Genomic DNA, 19,363 nt, shown 5'->3' with positions numbered 1-19,363 from the left:
ATTTAACACGCTAAAAAACAACGTTCAAATAGTGTGTTGCACGTGTAACTATTTTATTTTCTATATTGTAAATAGACTGTTTAAACATTATTTTCTATATTGTAAATTATTTCGAATTACTTAAAATTTTGTAAGATATCTGTAATAGTTGTACATGAATATGAAAAAAAGAATTAAACTAAATTTTTTTTTTTTAGATACTGAAACAAGTAAAGGGTGCACCAATATATATATTTTAAGAGGTGAATTGTAAAATCACCCAAAATTATATATAGTTGTAATAAGTTATAATCAATAATATTTGGTTGAAACTTTAAATCAAAAAATAATTTTGCTTTCATATTTTGGAATAGTTATTTTTGATTGTAAGATGATGTTCAATGATTTGAGAGATGTTTATGTCAATTTTATTGGACGTTCTGCAAATAGTGTTGCTCAGTTCTTAGCTCGAACATCTTATTTAGTTGCTGATCGTGTTATCAGGAATAATAATATTACTCAAGATTTTAATTGGATATGGATTTTAATTAATAAAGACGATGATTTTATTTCTAAAAAAATAATAATTTTGGTTGAAACATAGACTTTTCAACGTGTATTTTAGGGCCAAAAGATTAGAGAGTATGGTCTTGTTTACGTGTTTTTGGTTCGTTGACTTAATTAACGTGCCTCAGTAACGAAATTTAAGGTGGTGGTCCTGGTCCATAATCTATGTCACGGGTGAGCGCACTGGGCATGCCCCACTTACTTATAACAAAATAAAATTAAAAATTATATATTCATTGGACATTTTCAAATACGTGTATTTATAAATATTTTTAATAATAACCTGGGATTAAGTATTGCCTCTGGCGCCGATTCAATTATATTTAGAAAAATTTATATGATATACTAATTTTTGTTATTTTTTTACAAAAAAATACTCTAAGGCGGTATTTTTTTACTTTTCTACTGTGTTTTTTTTTATAAGTTTCATACTTCAGTATACTGTGTTAAGTTTTCACTAGTGTTCTACCTAGTGTTCTACTGTTGTTTTGAGTTGTCCTGCTTTGTGTTTTACTGGTGTTTTATAAAAACACAGTATTTTTTAAAAAAATTCCGTGTGACAGTATTTTTGTAAAAGTTAACTCAAATTCCAGTATTTTTGTAAGTTTCCTTATATTTATCATACAATTCCTTCTACATTTATACTTGTTATTTATAATTTTAATAAAAAAATAATAGCAAAAAGTAATTTATTTTATAATTTTATTATAATTATATTATTTTTTTGGCGGTTAAATATCAACTCAAAAATATATATTATTTTTAGACTACGTATTAAATAAGTGAAAAAAATATATAGCCACGTGTTTTTGAGTTAGCATTTAGTAAATTTAATTGACATTTAATTAAAAAAAAAAGAAATATAATAAAATAAATAGCATTGCTATTAGCCACCAGTAGTGCTTAGTACCTTTTTGACATGTCGCATTGTGATTGGTTAGCGATATTTTCTAAAAGCTATTATATTAAATTATATAGGACCCGATACTTAGTTAGATCAATAATAATATTGACATATAAAAAGATGCTAAACACTAATAGTACCCTTTAACATTTTTTTTCAAATAAAATTATAAAATAAAATACTTTTATTGTTATATTTTTTGGTTAATAATACAATATATAACAATTACAGCCGCCAGTATCCTCCTTATAAAATACCGCTTGTCGCCGCCCAAATCAATCTGACAATTTAAGTTATTTATTTATTTTTTTTAATTTGTCTATCCTGTCAATGTTTTTTTTTTTTTTTTTTTTATAATTCTTTCCTATAATTCTAATTATTTATTCTTCATTCTTTTATTATTATTATATTCTCTCTCTTACTTGTATTCATCTATTTTTTTTTCTTTAAAAAAAATTGTCTACCTCTGATCTTTCAGCACTCTTTGTACTTTTTATTCTTATTTATCTATTTATTATTTTTTAAATATTTAACTACTATCTTTAACTTAAAAAATTAAAATTATGAATACAATATACATATAAGAAAACTTAATTTTGGCTACACTATATGTGTTTTGTTTAAGATATATATATTTTTTTAAATGATTTAAGATACTATTTTATTAGCAATATTTTTATTATCTTAAAAAAATTATGGATATAAATTATATAATTACCATATATAGCTTATTAGAAAAGTTAGTATATATAATAATTTTTATTATGTTACTAATATTATCTATAAGATACTATTTGATAGTTTTATAAAATTCTATATTAACATATTAAAATTGTTTTATCAATTAAATTTTATATTAGTATATCATATTGTAACTTTTAAAATAATAGAACGAAAGATTTTATAGTAATTTATAATGTACCTGATTTGTTGAATTTTATTAAGTTTAAAGTTTTATGATTTTGTTGTTGAAATGTTATAAAAATAATAATAAAAAAAAGAAACGAAAAACTTATTTTAATGTTAGTTGTCGTTTTTTGAAGATGATAAAAAATTAGAGGAAATTACATTGTATATCCATTTTATACTTTATATAGGTCATATTCTCATTATGTGCCTTTGAGACTCTAATTTTGATAAGTTATGTGAGGTTATATTTGATATTTGATTAAAAAAGATAGTATTTATCAATTAAAATTATTTTGAAGTTATATTTAGTTAATTAATGTGAATATAAAAGAGTAGTTTAACCGACATGCCGCAGCTTCTCCAATAAACGGGTCAGAGATGTACTAATATAAAATTATTATTATGAGTTTAACTATATTATTCTCAAAATCAATAGTAGTAAAATTAACTATATTATTCTCAAAATCAATATGAGTTTTTTTTTTTGTTAAGAAACTACATATCTTTATTAATTTTGGTAATATTAAATTGAATCCCGTCAAATTTTAAAATACCACTCGTATTTTATTTTTAATTTAATTATTTGATTGTTTTTTAAAATATTGTATAAAATATTTATAAAATTTAAAAATGATAATATTTTTTACAATTGACACACATCCTTAAAAGATATTTTAGTCATCGAAATTTAAATTTATTGTATATTGTGCTATCTTATCTCTCCCAACTATTTAACTATAACTCTGCCCCTAAGTGTACACAATTAGGACAAAAGAAAAAAAAAAAGCTTTATCATTTTATTATTTGAGTATTTATGTCACAAATAAAATAGTATTTAAATAGCCAACAACAAATCCGTAAGCTTCCTCCAATTTATATTAAGAAAAATCTACATATTATTATCCCTATATTATTCAAAGTTGTTCAATTGATCCTTTTAAAAAAAAATTGGTGATTAATTTTATAATAATACTCCCGTTACAATCTCTCATACTATCATAATATATCTTCAATAATAAATTATATAAAATAAAGTTACATATCAGCTCAGCTGGCTCCTATTTGTTACTCAAAACTAAGTCAACCCAGCACCGTTGTCAAATATATACTAGGAGCAATATATTTTATTCTACTAATTTTATCAATTTTCACGTGACATCATGAAATATATATTGTGATATATTTTACTTCATCAATTGAAAATAGATCACAAAATAATTAAAAATGCAAGTACCAGGAAAATAGAGTCATCTAATTTACAGATAATTCTTTATACAATAGAAAAATTAAAAAATACTAATACTATCTTACGTATCAATATAATTAATAGTATAATTAAATATCATATCTCATATAATATAATTTATTGTAATAATTTTTAAAAAATATTACTAACAAATTACAAAATGACACGTCTACAAGATATCAGTCACCACTAATGCTTAATAACAATACTATTATTATATTATATTTAGTAATATAAGTAACCATTTTACTAATTTTTTTTTTACTCAGAAAAATAAATTTATATATTGTAGAAAAATTTATAATTTATTGTATGAATTATTTTAATAACTTCGAGTATGTACAGGCTGTGTTCATTTCTTGGTCCTTGAATCTCGTGGTTGATCTTCTTGCCTGTTGCGCTAGAGTGGAGAAGATGGTTCCTCTTGGCAGTTTAAGGGAAGTAACTAACTAATATTTCCATTTAGTTTGTTTTTGTTTTAAATAAAGTTAGTTATTTACTAAAAAAATAAATAAATAAAGCAAACAAATTAAGAGATAGCTTCAAATATTATAATGAAAAAGAGAAAAGATTGAAGAATCTTTAAATAAGATAAAGATCTAAAACAATACATCTAATAAAATAAAAAAATTGATCATATCATTTTAAAATTACTATCATTATCGTCTCGTAGTTACTACTACAATTAAAATCGTTATCATCGTATATTACTAATAATCATAATTATATTCATAGTCCCTACTACAATTATATTTTATTTATAGTCCCTACTACAATTTTTTTTTTTTGAGATAACCCTACTACAATTATATCATCTAATAATCGTTATCTTATTTATAATTATCACTACTACAATTAAATTTTATTTATAGTCCTACTATATTTAAATACAAATAATTATAACTATAAGTTTTCTTTAATGTTTGTTTAAGAAATTAGAGTTTCTTTATACACCTACAATACTCTATATTGCGTAGTATACCTCCATAAATATTCCACAAAAGACTAGACTTTAAATAATATATATGTATATATTTTTTTTTAGTGAATAAATAATATATTTGAAAATGAATCTGAAGTTGGACGACTTTTGTTACACGCTTTGTTTATTATAACAAACCAATACTAATCCAACAACTGATCCATGTTGCAGAAGTCTTTATAATTGTGTTTACAAGACATATAGGAGCAGAAGACCCATATCAACACATGGCGAAAATGTCGTTACTGATCTCTGTTCTTGTGGGTAATATATTCCTTCTAGTTGCTCAACAAGCCACAGCCCAACCGCCAAGCTTCTTATACCACTTTTGTCTAAACGACAAAGGTAACTACACCCTCAACAGTACCTACCAAGCAAACCTCAATCACCTCCTCACAACACTTCCCACCTCCCAAAACGACAACGGTTACGGCTTTTACAATGTCTCCTACGGCAAAGGCTCAGACAAAGTTTATGCAGTTGGACTATGCCGTGGAGACGCCACACCCGATGTCTGCCGAAATTGCCTCAACGACTCCACGCATGTCCTCACAGACATCTGCCCCAACCAGAAGGAGGCAGTAGGATGGTACGACAACTGCATGTTACGCTACTCCAATAGGTCCATGTCGGGAACTCCTGACACTACCCAAATATTCTACATGTGGAACATCCAAAACGTGTCGTCTTCTAACGTTAAGGAGTATTTTGATGATCTTAGCACTTTATTAGATGGCTTGAAAAGAGAAGCCGCTTCAGGAGGATCTCTTCGTAAGTACGCCACGGGACAAGTAAAGGCTCCAGAGTTTTTAACCATTTACGCACTCGTACAGTGCACCCCAGACTTGTCCGAAAACCAGTGTATCAATTGTTTGGATAACGTTTACGGTCAAATTCCAAATTGTTGTTCTGGGAAAGTAGGAGGTAGAGTTATTGGCCCGAGTTGTAGTGTAAGGTATGAGAAAAACTTGTTTTATGGATCTCCAAATAACGCGCCGCCTCCATCCCCAGAAGTAACGACGGGGCCGATTAATAACACCATTAACAATGCTACAGAAGGTAATAAAGCTTGAAATAAAGAACAAATAAAACCATAACTACTTATACAGTTATGAGATTGAAAGACTACCTTCATTATTTTAATGTCTCAGTAAGAGTTAATAGAGCAAATTTTGCTGTTTGCAGGACAAAAGAGTAGTGACAAGACTAGAATTATTATTATTGCTGTCGTGGCCACCGTTGCCGGCGTGGCACTAATCATCTTCTTCGCAGTGTGTTTAAGCTTAAGGAAATCAAAGAAAAAAGTTCAAGGTTGGTTGAGACATTATCAATTTCTCTTCTTAGTTCGGAAAAGTCTTCACCTATATGTCGTCCTCTGTTTTGGAACACAATTACTTAATTTTTTAAAAACTCTATAGCCATGCCAACATATCAACAATAGATCTAAGATTTCGTAACACCTATTGTTATAGCTAATAAAAAGAATGACAGAGCTAATTAATTTATTAAAGTTGTGAGGAAGTTTATGATATATTCTCTTGAAGCATATAACTAATTAATGTTTGTGATGCTGAAGATCTAAAAATATACGAACCAGTTGACGAAATGGAAAGTGCGGAGTCCTTGCAGTACAATTTCGAAACCATTAAAGTTGCAACGGATCAATTTTCGGAGGATAATAAGCTCGGACAAGGTGGTTTTGGTGCGGTTTATAAGGTAAAAACTCAAGTACAAAACTATTATATTCACTGTCTAGCATTATTAAATGGCCGTCACACATGTAAAATTTTTAAAACTGTGGTGTAATTCAGGGGAGACTTGCCAATGGACAAGACATAGCAGTAAAACGTTTATCTAGGGGTTCAGGGCAAGGAGATCTGGAATTCAAGAATGAGGTAATGCTAGTGGCCAAGCTGCAACACCGCAATCTTGTTAGGCTTCTTGGTTTCAGCTTGGAATCAAGTGAAAGGCTTCTTGTCTATGAGTTTGTCCAAAACGCAAGCCTTGATCATTTCATATTCGGTACGGTGACATTGCTCTTTTCAAAACAGAATATTCGAGAATATATTTCTCGATTCTTTAAATAAATTAACCATAAACTTGCATGAATATGTATGTAGATCCAATAAAGCGTGCCACTTTGGATTGGGATAGGCGTTACAAAATAATAGGAGGTGTAGCTCGAGGACTTCTTTACCTTCATGAAGATTCACGTTTGACAATTATCCATCGAGATCTCAAAGCTAGTAACATCTTGCTAGATGAAGAAATGAACCCTAAAATTGCAGACTTTGGAATGGCAAGACTTTTTGTTGTTGATCAAACTCAAGGCAATACAAGTCGTATAGTGGGAACATAGTAAGTACACATTATTAATTAATCTCTACAACTAGACAATTAATCGAGTACTATATTATATATTATTAATAGTAACTTTGATTATTAATCTTTAATTTTTACAGTGGATACATGGCACCGGAATATGCGATGCATGGACAATTTTCAGCCAAATCTGATGTATTCAGTTTTGGTGTTTTAATTTTAGAAATAGTAAGCGGTCAGAAAAATAATTCTTTCCGTCAAGGCGAATATGTAGAAGACCTTTTAAGCTACGTAAGTTCAATTTATAATAAGAGTACTCAATAGTTGTACAAATTAATTAACTATAATATCATTACTTTCCTATAATAAAAAAAAATATCAAACATTATTAATACTATTTTTGTTATGCAGACGTGGAGAATATGGAGAGAAGGAAACACTTCAAAGATGGTTGATCCATTAATGAGAGTTGGGTCAGCATCTGATGTAATGAGATGCATTCATATAGGACTATTGTGTGTCCAAGAAAACATAGCAAATCGACCAACTATGAATGCTATTGTGCTCATGCTAAACAGTAACTCCCTTTCTCTTCCACTGCCCTCTGAGCCAGCATTCTTCATGCATAGCAACACTGGATCACATATGTCATTTGGATCCGATTTCAATTCAAGAGAGACTACTAAATCATCAAATCATTCAAAAAGTGAATCTATTAATGAGGCTTCTATTACTGAACCCTTTCCTCGATAATATTTATGATAATCTTTTACTTTCAAAATGGGAATGGCTGTACCTAACGTATAAACAAAAATGTATTTCTTAAGTAGAATTTTTTTTAAGAAAATTGTTTGCACTCATGGTAAATAAAGAAACCATAATTTATTTTTTAATTTATTTTATTTTCTATAAGTTAAATTTTACCTCATTTGTTTATTTATTTTATTTTTGTATGTGTATAGGAGGTTGTTTATTTATTTTTCTAAGTAGAAAAGTTTGCATATTCCAGCAGAAGTTGTAAACTTAATGATAACTTCTTAGCAGAGAAGGCCGATTAGAGCATTTGATTGATCTCACATGCTTGGTCTTCCTATTTGTTATGTGGAGTGTAAATGTTTAGTTTTAATTTTTGTTTTTTCAAGCACTCTTCCATTTATAATGAGCTTGAATCTTTTTTAGATGATATTAATAGTTTGTTTTTTATTTTTCTTGAGGCATGTTCATGTTTGCTGTATAGTTAATAAAGCTGTTTATAAATTTGTTGTGCATGAACTTAAGGTACATGAATGATGAATTGGATTCAGAATTATATATTTTTTATATATATGTATTGAGTAGGAGATTAAATTTTATTTTTTAATAAAAAAATAATAATTGTAATAAGCTATAATAATTTTTGGTTGAAACTTCAGATCAAAAAATAATTTTGGTTGAAACATTATGACTTTTCAACGTGTTTTTTTGGGGCCAAAAGATTAGAAAGTATGGTCTGGTTTACGTGTTTTTGGTTGGTTGACTTAATAAACGTTTCTCATACATTGACGAAATTTAACGTGGTGGTGATGAGCGCACTGGGCATGCCACACTAATAAGAAAATAAAATTAAAATTAGTATTTATTTAATAAGAATACTTCCGTCACAATCTCTTATACTATCTATCATAATATCTCTTTAATAATAAATTGTATAAAATAAAGTTACATCTTAATCAAATTTCAAACTAATAGTCCCGTTCCAATCAGTAAAAATATCTTTATTATTGTTAATTGATCCATTTAATTAAGACTTCTTTCATTATCAGCTAGCTGCTATTTATTACTCAAACTATGTCAACCCAGCACCGTGGTCAAATATATACTAAGAGCAATATATTATTCTACTAATTTTATCAACTTTAACTTTTTACATCATGAAATATATATTTTGATATAACTTTACTTTCATCAATTGAAAATAGATCGCAAAATAATGAGAGATGCAAGTACCAGGAAAAGAGAGTCGTCTAATTAACAGAAAACTCTTTATTTAATTAAGCTTAAATCATATATATGAATCTCAAGTTGGACTACTTTTGGTACAGGCTTCATTTATCAAATAACAAACCACTAATAATCCACAGATTAAGATTGATCCATGTAGCAGAAGTCTTTATAATTGTGGTCACAAGACATATCAACCAAATCATTATTTTTTTTGAATTAACCAAATCATTATAACGCTACGCATGGCGAAAATTTCTTTACTCATCTCTGTTCTTGTGTGTAATATATTCCTTCTAGTTGCCAAACAAGCCACAGCCCAACGGCCCAGATACTTTTATCAATTTTGTCAAAACAGCAAAGGTAACTACACCCTCAACAGTACCTACCAAGCGAACCTCAATCACCTCCTCACAACACTTCCCACCTCCCAAAACGACAATGGTTACGGCTTTTACAATCTCTCCTACGGCAAAGGCTCAGACCAAGTTTACGCAGTTGGACTCTGCCGCGGAGACACCACACCCGATTTCTGCCGGAGTTGCCTCAACAACTCCACGCAAGTCCTCAAAGACATCTGCCCGAACCAGAAGGAGGTAATAGGTGGGTACGACAGCTGCCTGATCTTACGCTACTCGAATAGGTCCATGTTGGGAATTCCTGAGACTACCCCAAGATTCTGCTTGTTTAACACCGAAAACGTGTCGTCTTCTAACGTTGAAGAGCATTTTGATAATCTTAGCACTTTATTGAATGGCTTGAAAAGCGAAGCCGCTTCAGGAGGATCTCTTCGTAAGTACGCCACGGGAAATGCCAAGGCTCCAGGGTTTTTAACAATTTATGCACTCGTACAGTGCACCCCAGACTTGTCCGAGCAACAATGTATCAATTGTTTGAATAATGTGTACGAACAAATTCCGACATGTTGTTCTGGGAAAGTAGGATGCAGAGTTATTGTCCCGAGTTGTAGTGTAAGGTATGAGAAAGACTTGTTTTATGGATCTCCAAATAACGCGCCGCCTCCATCCCCAGAAGTAACGACGGGGCCGACTAATAACACCATTAACAATGCTACAGAAGGTAATAAAGCTTGAAATTAAGAACAAATAACACCATAACTACTTATATAGTGTTGAGATTGAAAGACTAGTTTCATTATTTTAATGTCTGAGATACAGTTAAGAGAGCAAATTTTACCTTTTTTGCAGGACAAAAGAGTAGTGACAAGACAAGAATTATTATTGCTGTCGTGGCCACCATTGCCGGCGTGGCACTAATCATCATTTTCGCCGTGTGTTTAAGCTTAAGGAAATCAAAGAAAAAAGTTCAAGGTTGGTTTAGACTTTATCAATTTCTCTGCTTAGTTCGGAAAAGGCTTCACCAATATATTGTCCTCTGTTTTGGAACATATTTACTTTGTTTTATGAAAACTTTATTGCAATGTCAACCCATTAACAATAGATTTAAGATTTCGTTACACCTATTGTTTAAACTAATTAAAAGAATGACAGAGCTAATATATTAAAGTTGTTAAGAAGTTTATGATATATTCTCATCAAGAATATAACTTATTGATATTTGTGATGCTGAAGCTCTAAAAACATACGAACCAGTTGATGAAATAGATAGTGCGGAGTCCTTACAGTACAATTTTGAAACCATTAAAGTTGCAACGGATCAGTTTTCTGAGGATAATAAGCTTGGACAAGGTGGTTTTGGTCCGGTTTATAAGGTAAAAACTCAAGTCCAAAACTATTATATACACTGTCTAGCATTAAATGGCTGCCACACATGTAAAATTTTCAAAACTGTGGTGTAATTCAGGGGAGACTTGCCAATGGACAAGACATAGCAGTAAAACGGTTGTGTAGGGGTTCAGGGCAAGGAGATCTGGAATTCAAGAATGAGGTAATGCTAGTTGCCAAGCTGCAACACCGCAATCTTGTTAGGCTTCTTGGTTTCAGCTTGGAATCAAGTGAAAGGCTTCTTGTCTATGAGTTTGTCCAAAACGCAAGCCTTGATCATTTCATATTTGGTACGGTGACATTATTGCTCTTTTTAAAACAGAATACTACTCGAGAATATATTTCTAATTTTTTTTTTTAACTAGATTAACCATAAACTTGCATGAAAATGTATGTAGATCCAATAAAGCGTGCAACTTTGGATTGGGATAGGCGTTACAAAATAATAGGAGGCGTAGCTCGAGGACTTCTTTACCTTCATGAAGATTCTCGTTTGAGAATTATCCATCGAGATCTCAAGGCTAGTAACATCTTGCTAGATGAAGAAATGAACCCTAAAATTGCAGACTTTGGAATGGCAAGACTTTTTGTTGTAGATCAAACTCAAGGCAATACAAGTCGTATAGTGGGAACATAGTAAGTAGACATTAATTAATCTCTACAACTAGACAATTAATAGAGTACTATATTATATATTATTAATAGTAACTTTAATTATTAATCTTTAATTTTTACAGTGGATACATGGCACCGGAATATGCGATGCATGGACAATTTTCAGCCAAATCTGATGTATTCAGTTTTGGTGTTTTAATTTTAGAAATAGTAAGCGGTCAGAAAAATAATTCTTTCCGTCAAGGCGAGAATATAGAAGATCTTTTAAGATACGTAAGTACAATTTATAATAAGAGTACTTAAGAGTTGTACAAATTAACTATAATGTCATAATGAATATCAAACATTATTAATATAATTTTTGGTGTGCAGACGTGGAGAATATGGAGAGAGCAAAATACTTCAAAGATGGTTGATCCCTTAATGAGAGTTGGGTCAGGATCTGAAGTAATGAGATGCATTCATATAGGACTGTTGTGCGTCCAAGAAAACATAGCAAATCGACCAACTATGAATGCTATTGTGCTCATGCTAAACAGTAACTCCCTTTCTCTTCCACTGCCCTCTGAGCCAGCATTCTTCATGCGTAGCAACACTGGATCACATATGTCATTTGGATCCGATTTCAATTCAAGAGAGACTACTAAATCATCAAATCATTCAAAAAGTGAATCTATTAATGAGGCTTCAATTACTGAACCCTTTCCTCGATAATATCTATGATAATCTTTGACTTTCAAAATGGGATATGATTGTACCTAAAGTATAATCAAAAATGTATTTCTTAAGTAGTATTTTATTAAGAAAATTATTTGCACTCATGGTAAACAAAGAAACCATAATTTATTTGTGAAAAAACAACAACATTATTAATGGAGTGGTTGGCTAATATTTGATAGGTGTGGACTAAAAGGTCGCTAAGGATATGCCTCTAATACTATGTTGAGAATCATGAGGTTCTATCACAAAACCAACATGGTAATGAGTAGAGTAGCCTATGTTCTTATATATGGTTTAATATTTTTACATTTAATCCATGTGGGACAATATTGTCCAATACATTCATATATTTCTATTTCTCCAACCAAACGCCACCGTGATAAATTGGATTGAGAATTACCTTTTCCCATATGTATTAAACTCTATTATTATTAATAGGAGATTATTATTTTTTTACTAAAAATAATTGTAATAAGCTATAATAATTTTTGGTTGAAACTTCAGATCAAAAAATAATTTTGGTTGAACCATGACTTTTTCAACGTATTTTTTGGGGCCAAAAGATTAGTAGACTGTAGAAAGTATGGTCTAGTTTACGTGTTTTTGATTGGTTGACTTAATAAATGTTTCTCACTGAAGAATTTTAACGTGGTGGTCCTGGTCACCTATGTCACGGGGTATTAAGAAAATTCTATATATTATTATCCCTATATTATTCAAAGTTGTGATCAATTAATCCTTTTAAAAAAAGCTGGTCATTAATTTTATAATAATTAATACTCCCGTTACAATCTTTTATACTATCATAATATATCTTCAATAATAAATTATATAAAATAAAGTTACATATTAATCAAATTTCAAACTAATAGTCCCGTTCCAATCATTCAAAATATCTCTTATTATTGTTAATTGATCCATTTAATCAAGTCTTCTTTCATTACCAGCTGGCTGCTATTTGTTACCCAAAACTATGTCAACCCAGCACCGTGGTCAAAATAATTTTACTTTCGTCAATTGAAAATAGATCACAAAATAATGAGAAATGCAAGTACCAGGAAAAGAGAGTCGTCCAACTTCTTAATTGATCCATGTAGCCGAAGTCTTTATAATTGTGTTCACAGGACATATATCGACCAGACCATTATCAACATATGGCGAAAATTTCGTTACTCATCTCTCTTCTTCTGTGTAATATATTCCTTCTAGTTGCTCAACAAACCACAGCCCAACAGCCAAGCTTCTTATTCCAATTTTGTCTAAACGACAAAGGTAACTACACCCTCAACAGTACCTACGAAGCAAACCTCATTCACCTCCTCACAACACTTCCCACCTCCCAAAACGACAACGGTTACGGCTTTTACAATGTCTCCTACGGCAAAGGCTCAGACCAAGTTTATGCAGTTGGATTATGCCGTGGAGACGCCACACCCGATATCTGCCGAAGTTGCCTCAACGACTCCATGCATGTCCTCACAGATATCTGCCCGAACCAGAAGGAGGCAGTAGGATGGTACGACAACTGCATGTTGCGCTACTCCAATAGGTCCATGTTGGGCACTCCTGACACTACCTCATTATTCCGCATGGCCAACCCCGAGAACGTGTCGTCTTCTAACGTTCAAGAGTACTTTGATGTGTTAGACTTTTATTTGGGCTTACATTAAGTTTTATTGGTTTTATTAAAACTTGGGTTGATTGGATAGTTCTTTGCTGTGTTAGCCCATGTTGTTGGTGATCAATTGTTAATGGGCTTAGCATCTGTGAGTAAAGTCTAGGTGAAGCAGAAGTGTGGGGCAACGGATTATTTGAAGCACTTTGATAAGCGAGGCATTACATTAGGGTTTTGTAGCTAAGTCTCACTGCTTTCTATAAATACATGTTATCATCGCGATTGTATACCTTTTGATAATCGAGAGAAAATAAAGCGCCGATTTAGAGATCTAGGGAGGAAGACTTAGTTGATAGTATTGCACTATCAAATTAGAGTAGCTCGTGGATCAATCAGAGATAATTCTTGTATGGATCAATCAGGTACACATCTTATATTATCATATCTTCTTATTGTGTTGTTATGTTATATACAAATAGATCTTGGGTTAATTGTTAATTTATATAACATGTGGTATCAGTTACTGTGTATATGATTTAGAACCTATAATTAGTATAATTAATTTGTATATATTAATTATCCATAATTTCATATTAATTTCGTTATTATTTTATGTGTAATTTTTTGTTTATAAATCTTAAAACTTTAGGGATTTTATTGATCGTTAAATTATAACTTTCGATTGATATATTATATGTTTGAATTCATAGTCTATATTAAGAGAATTTTAATTTAAAGTTTTAGGGTTTATATAATTATAATATGAAATTATAATTTGTGTGTTTTGATTTTACGGTTTTTGATCTAAAATTGATGATAGATTTGTCATTATCAATTGTTTAAGATTGTTCCTACATAATTAATTTCGGATTTAAAGTAAGATTAGCATTCAATTTTTTTTTTCTTTTGTGTTCTTGATTTTGGGATTGATTTTAGCCATAGATCTACCCATTTATTTTTTAATACACGAAATTAATAGTGTAAATCAACTAGAAATTGATTCCCGATCAAAACCCATCCAAAATCCCCATCTTTTCGTCGGTTTTTGGCCGGAAAAACAAGCAGACCCGACTGGAGGCCGAACCGGGTCGCGTGACCCGACTGGAACCCGCCCAAGGAAGAAGAAGACCGTCCCAGCCGCGAAGCCCACTCGCGCAGGTGGCGCGTGGGGGCGCGTGCGGCCAGGTGGGGCATCGGTTTTCGACGTTCTTTTTTTCAGCGTGCTTAAAATTCAATTTCTGATTTTTCTATGATTTTTAATTAATTTTTTGACTCCGTTTAATAATTATTATTATTTTAATGATAATTATGCAGTTAAAAAATTATTAAAAATAATTTTTGATGATTTTTCGAAATTTGTCAATCATAGAAAATTTTTTGAGTTTCTTCTCGTTCCATAAAACATAGTCACTCTCTTATTTAATTTGTTTTGACTATGTAGTCTCCACCAATTTTCTTATATTCACGTCTTTTAATTATTTGTTGTTAAAGTTATAAAACTTGGTTGTTTGATACAAAAATAATGTGTTATGGTGGACACTTTATTTTTTGCTTATCAATATAATAAAAGCAATTATATATCTCTTTTGGAAATTTGGTTGAAAATTATTAATTTTCAATGATTGTTTTATACTTAAATTTCACATGTTGAAGAAAATATTATATTTTTGGTTATTATATGTGTAATTACTTGCCCACAGGTAGTATTTACATATATTAGTTCACATTCCATGAAGTGAGTTAATATTAAATGTATATATTTTAATTATTTGCCCAAAGGTAATAATTTAAATATATAAATTTAGTATTATTTTTTTTGCTTGAATTAATACATATTTTTAAGAAATTTATTTGCCCAAAGGTAATAAAATTCTTAAATGATATGTATTTTTTTCTTTGTTGTTAACTTCATGAAGGTAGATCATGTGTGTGTTATATTCTCACCCCGAAGGGGAGTTTATAATGACCGATTGATTACAATATTTTAATACATTGCTTTCATATTGCTTATTCAAGTTTTAATTTTGAATTTTTCGAGGTCTCACTTTTACCTTGAACAACAATAATGCTTCCATCCATATTTTGAATGCTTCCAAGCTACAAGACATGGAAACGAGATGTGGAATTTACTTTAGGCATAATGGATATGGACTTGTGCTACGAGAAGAAAAACAACGTCTTGCGACTCCGATGCTGAATTCTTGAGAGAACTCATCATGCACAATGGGAAAAGTCAAGTCGACTTAGTCTTCTTACTATGAAAAGATCCATTCACGAACATCTATTGAGTGGTTTGCCGGACACTTTACAAATGCCGAAGAGTTTTTCAATCTTTGTAGAAAAATTATACGACAACTTTGGTGAAAACGGCGAAAATTTTGGACATCTTATGGATGAAATGACAACCATTAAGTATGATGAATTAAAAGGAGTGCGAGATTTTATTACGAAATTGGTGAATGTTCGATCCAAGTTAAAAAGATCATAATATTCCTCTTCCCCTCTTTCATTATTCATCGAGCTCTTCATGCTCTTCCTGCCTCTTTCGGCCTTATCAGACGGCCTACGACACTTACAATCAAACATGGACTATCGGCGATCTAATTTCTCGGTGTGTATTTGAAGAAAGCAAGCTTAAAAGGGAGAAGAATGAATCTGCTAACTATGTTTCTCACCTCGAAGCCCAACCAAAGGAAAAGGAAAATTCAAGAATAAAAATGATGGTGCTACTAAACGAGAATGGTAATGGTAAGGAACATAAGAATAAACGGAAGAATAACGATGGAAAGTCCAAATACTCTAATGTGAAGTGTTACTTTTGTGAAAAATTGGGGCATCGGAGAACGGTATCACAAATTTAAGACTTGGTTAGAAAAGAAACAAGCACGATCGGGTAATCCATTGGCATGTGTTTGTTTTGAATCTAATCTAGTTGATGTTCTATTGATTCTTGGTGGTTAGACGATTGGTGCTCTTGTTCATGTTTACGCTACTTACGAAGGGGGCTAAGGGATCTCGGGAAGCCAAGTGAGAGGGAGTCAAGCTTAAAGTGGGCAATGATGTTGGAGTTGACGTTATCATGTTGGAACATTTATTCTTGAATTACGATCTCGTGATAAGATTATTACGAACAATACTTTTTATGTTCCTACTTTTAAAAGGAATTTAGTTTCGCTTAAAGCTTTTGGTTAAACAAGGATATTCTTTTCATTTTTGCAAATGATAATGTTGACATTATGCTTGACTCTCGAATTATTGGAAATTGCTTTTATTCGATGGTCTTTACAAGTTGTCATTGGCTCCTTTAGATTCCTCTTTTAATGTTGTGAATACGTGGGTAAAAGACCTCATATTAAGGAAACATCCTTATTGTTATGGCACAGATTGGGTCATATTTCCGGAAGAAAGGGTTGATCGTTTAATTAAATACGAAATACTTCCTCCTCTTGATGCTTCGATTGGGATACTTGTGTTGATTGTACTCGTGGAAAATTGACTAAAACAAGAAGAAGGCGCAAACGCGGATCAATCTTTATTGGAAATTATCCACACGGACATTAGTGGTCCTTATTCCACCACGTTGTGCGAGAAATAAGTATTTTATCACTTTTATTGATGATTTTTCTCGTTATGGATTCACCTATTTAATTAAAGAAAAATGCGCGCCCTTGATAAACTCAAAATTTTTCGAAATGAGGTTGAGAAACGATTAGGAAGAGTCATCAAAGTTGTTCATTCGATCGTGGAGGAGAATATTATGGTCGTTATACGGAATCGGGACAACACATGGGGCTTTTGCGGAGTACTTACAAGAAAATGGTATAGTTGCTCAATACACTATGCTGGTTCACACGAGCAAAATGGCGTTCTTTGAAAGGAGAAATCGCACTCTCATGGATATGGTTAGAAGTATGATGAGTAGAACAAATCTTCCGAGTTTTTATGGGGTGAAGCAACATGGCGCAACTTATATTTTAAATCGTGTTCCCGGTAAATACGATTTCCCAAGACCCCTTTTGAGTTATGGGTAGGCGGAAGCCTAGTCTTAATCATCTTCGAGTATGGGGTTGTCAGTGAAGTAAAGATTTATGATCCTAATTTGAAAAAGTTAGATCCAGAGAACAAATCGGTTGTTATTTCATTGGTTATCCAATGCGCTCAAAGTATCGCTTTTCTTTGTCCCACTCGTGGTACGCGAATTGTTGAATCTCGGTATTGCTAAATTTACGGAATTTGATGTTTGTTGAGAAAATTCCTTCAACATCTCTTGAAATGGGGGAGTCCTCTAAGGAATTTGTATTCCTATGTCATTTTCAAGAGATGATAATAGTAGTCTCCATCCTACTCCGGTTGGTAATGCTCCCATTGTTGATGAATATATTGCTCTAGATATCGAAGATGATGAAGGTCCTATTATTGATGAAGGGCCTATTAATGATGAAGCTCCTATTGTTAATGAGAATCCTGTTATTGAAGAAATTCCGGTTGTGGAAGATGTTATTCAAAACAATGATCAACGAAAGTTATTCCGAAGTACCTCCTACAGAAGATCTCGGAGACAAAAGAAGTCGACAAAGTGTCATGATAATTTTGTTTATCTTGGAGAAGGAGAATATGATATTGATCATTTTGTGGATCTGTCACTTTTAGTGAAGCACTTAATAGTCCACAATCTTCAAAATGGTTAGCGGCTACGGATGATGAGATCGACTCCATGAAGAAAAATGGTGTATGGGAGCTAGTTTTATTACACGATGGTTTTAAACAATAGGTTGTAAGTGGATTTTAAAGGCTAAAAGGGATAAAAAGGGACGATTGAAAGGTTTAAAGCGCGTTTAGTGGCTAAAGGCTTTACTCGAAAGAGAAGGTATTGATTACAACTTTGAAACTTTCTCTTTGTTTCCACTAAAGATTCATTCGAGTATTATGGCCTTAGTTGCGCATTTTGATTTAGAGTTGCATCAAATGGATGTTAAAGCTTGCTTTTACGAATGGAGAATTGAATGAGGAAGTCTATATGTCTCAACTTTGAAGGCTACGAGGAGAATGGAAAAGAACAACTTGGTTTGCGAGTTGAAACGATCCATTTATGGTCTCGAAACGGAGCATCTCGCCGAGTGGTACTTGAAGTTTGACAAGGTTGTGACATCGTTTGGTTTCGTAGAGAACAAGTTTGATCGGTGTATTTATATGAAGATCGAGTGGGAGTCGTTATATTTTTCTTGTTCTTTACGTAGATGACATTTTACTTGCCGGCGGTGATTTGTCAACTACTAAATGAGACCAAAAATTTTAAATGTCTTCCAATTTTGATATGAAAGATCTTGGAGAGGCATCCTATGTTTTGGGGATTGAGATCCATCGTGACGGGAATCGAAAAGTTCTTGGCTTATCTCGAGAAGCTTACATTAATCGTGTGCTCAAAAGGTTCAACATGGATTTGTGTAAAGGCGGATTACATTCTGATACGAAAGGGGACAAGTTCATGGCACAATGTCTAAGAACGACTTGGAAAGAGGAGCAATGAAGAACATCCCTTATGCAAGTGTAGTAGGGAGTTTGATGTATGCTCGAGTTTGCACTCGACGACATAGCTTTCGTAGTCAATGTTCTTGGGAGATATTTATCGATCTGGTCTTGATCATTGGGTTGCGACGAAAGTTTTGAGATATTTGCGAAGAACGAAGAGTTTTATGCTTGTGTATAAGCATGTTGACAATCTTCGAGTTGTTGGTTATTCGGATTCGGATTTTGGTGGTTGTGTAGATGATTTAAAGTC

At 31.8% G+C, this 19,363-nt stretch overlaps 3 protein-coding genes across 3 annotated transcripts; all 3 read left to right on the top strand.

The window, feature by feature from the left end:
- The first annotated feature begins 4,727 nt into the window (after nt 1-4,727).
- On the top strand, nt 4,728-7,806 carry LOC115707458 (cysteine-rich receptor-like protein kinase 44). Its single transcript, XM_030635426.2, has 7 exons — nt 4,728-5,646; nt 5,773-5,898; nt 6,164-6,303; nt 6,399-6,609; nt 6,708-6,945; nt 7,050-7,200; nt 7,321-7,806. Exons 1-7 carry the CDS (start codon nt 4,815-4,817, stop codon nt 7,660-7,662), a joined length of 2,040 nt encoding a protein of 679 aa, XP_030491286.2. The 5' UTR covers nt 4,728-4,814; the 3' UTR covers nt 7,663-7,806.
- A 1,080-nt stretch (nt 7,807-8,886) lies between these two features.
- On the top strand, nt 8,887-12,138 carry LOC133028980 (cysteine-rich receptor-like protein kinase 44). Its single transcript, XM_061115148.1, has 7 exons — nt 8,887-9,969; nt 10,098-10,220; nt 10,482-10,621; nt 10,714-10,924; nt 11,033-11,270; nt 11,372-11,522; nt 11,622-12,138. The coding sequence occupies exons 1-7, from the start codon at nt 9,135-9,137 to the stop codon at nt 11,961-11,963; spliced, it is 2,040 nt and encodes a 679-aa protein (XP_060971131.1). The 5' UTR covers nt 8,887-9,134; the 3' UTR covers nt 11,964-12,138.
- A 985-nt stretch (nt 12,139-13,123) lies between these two features.
- LOC133034599 (putative cysteine-rich receptor-like protein kinase 20) lies at nt 13,124-13,828 on the top strand. Its single transcript, XM_061109712.1, has 2 exons — nt 13,124-13,591; nt 13,751-13,828. Exons 1-2 carry the CDS (start codon nt 13,124-13,126, stop codon nt 13,826-13,828), a joined length of 546 nt encoding a protein of 181 aa, XP_060965695.1.
- Nucleotides 13,829-19,363: the final 5,535 nt, after the last annotated feature.

The sequence above is a fragment of the Cannabis sativa genome, chromosome 1 (genome assembly GCF_029168945.1).
Source record: "Cannabis sativa cultivar Pink pepper isolate KNU-18-1 chromosome 1, ASM2916894v1, whole genome shotgun sequence".
Classification (NCBI taxonomy): domain Eukaryota; kingdom Viridiplantae; phylum Streptophyta; class Magnoliopsida; order Rosales; family Cannabaceae; genus Cannabis; species Cannabis sativa.
The sequence above is the reverse complement of the archived record's forward strand: the minus strand, read 5'-3'. Positions and strand labels throughout refer to the sequence as shown.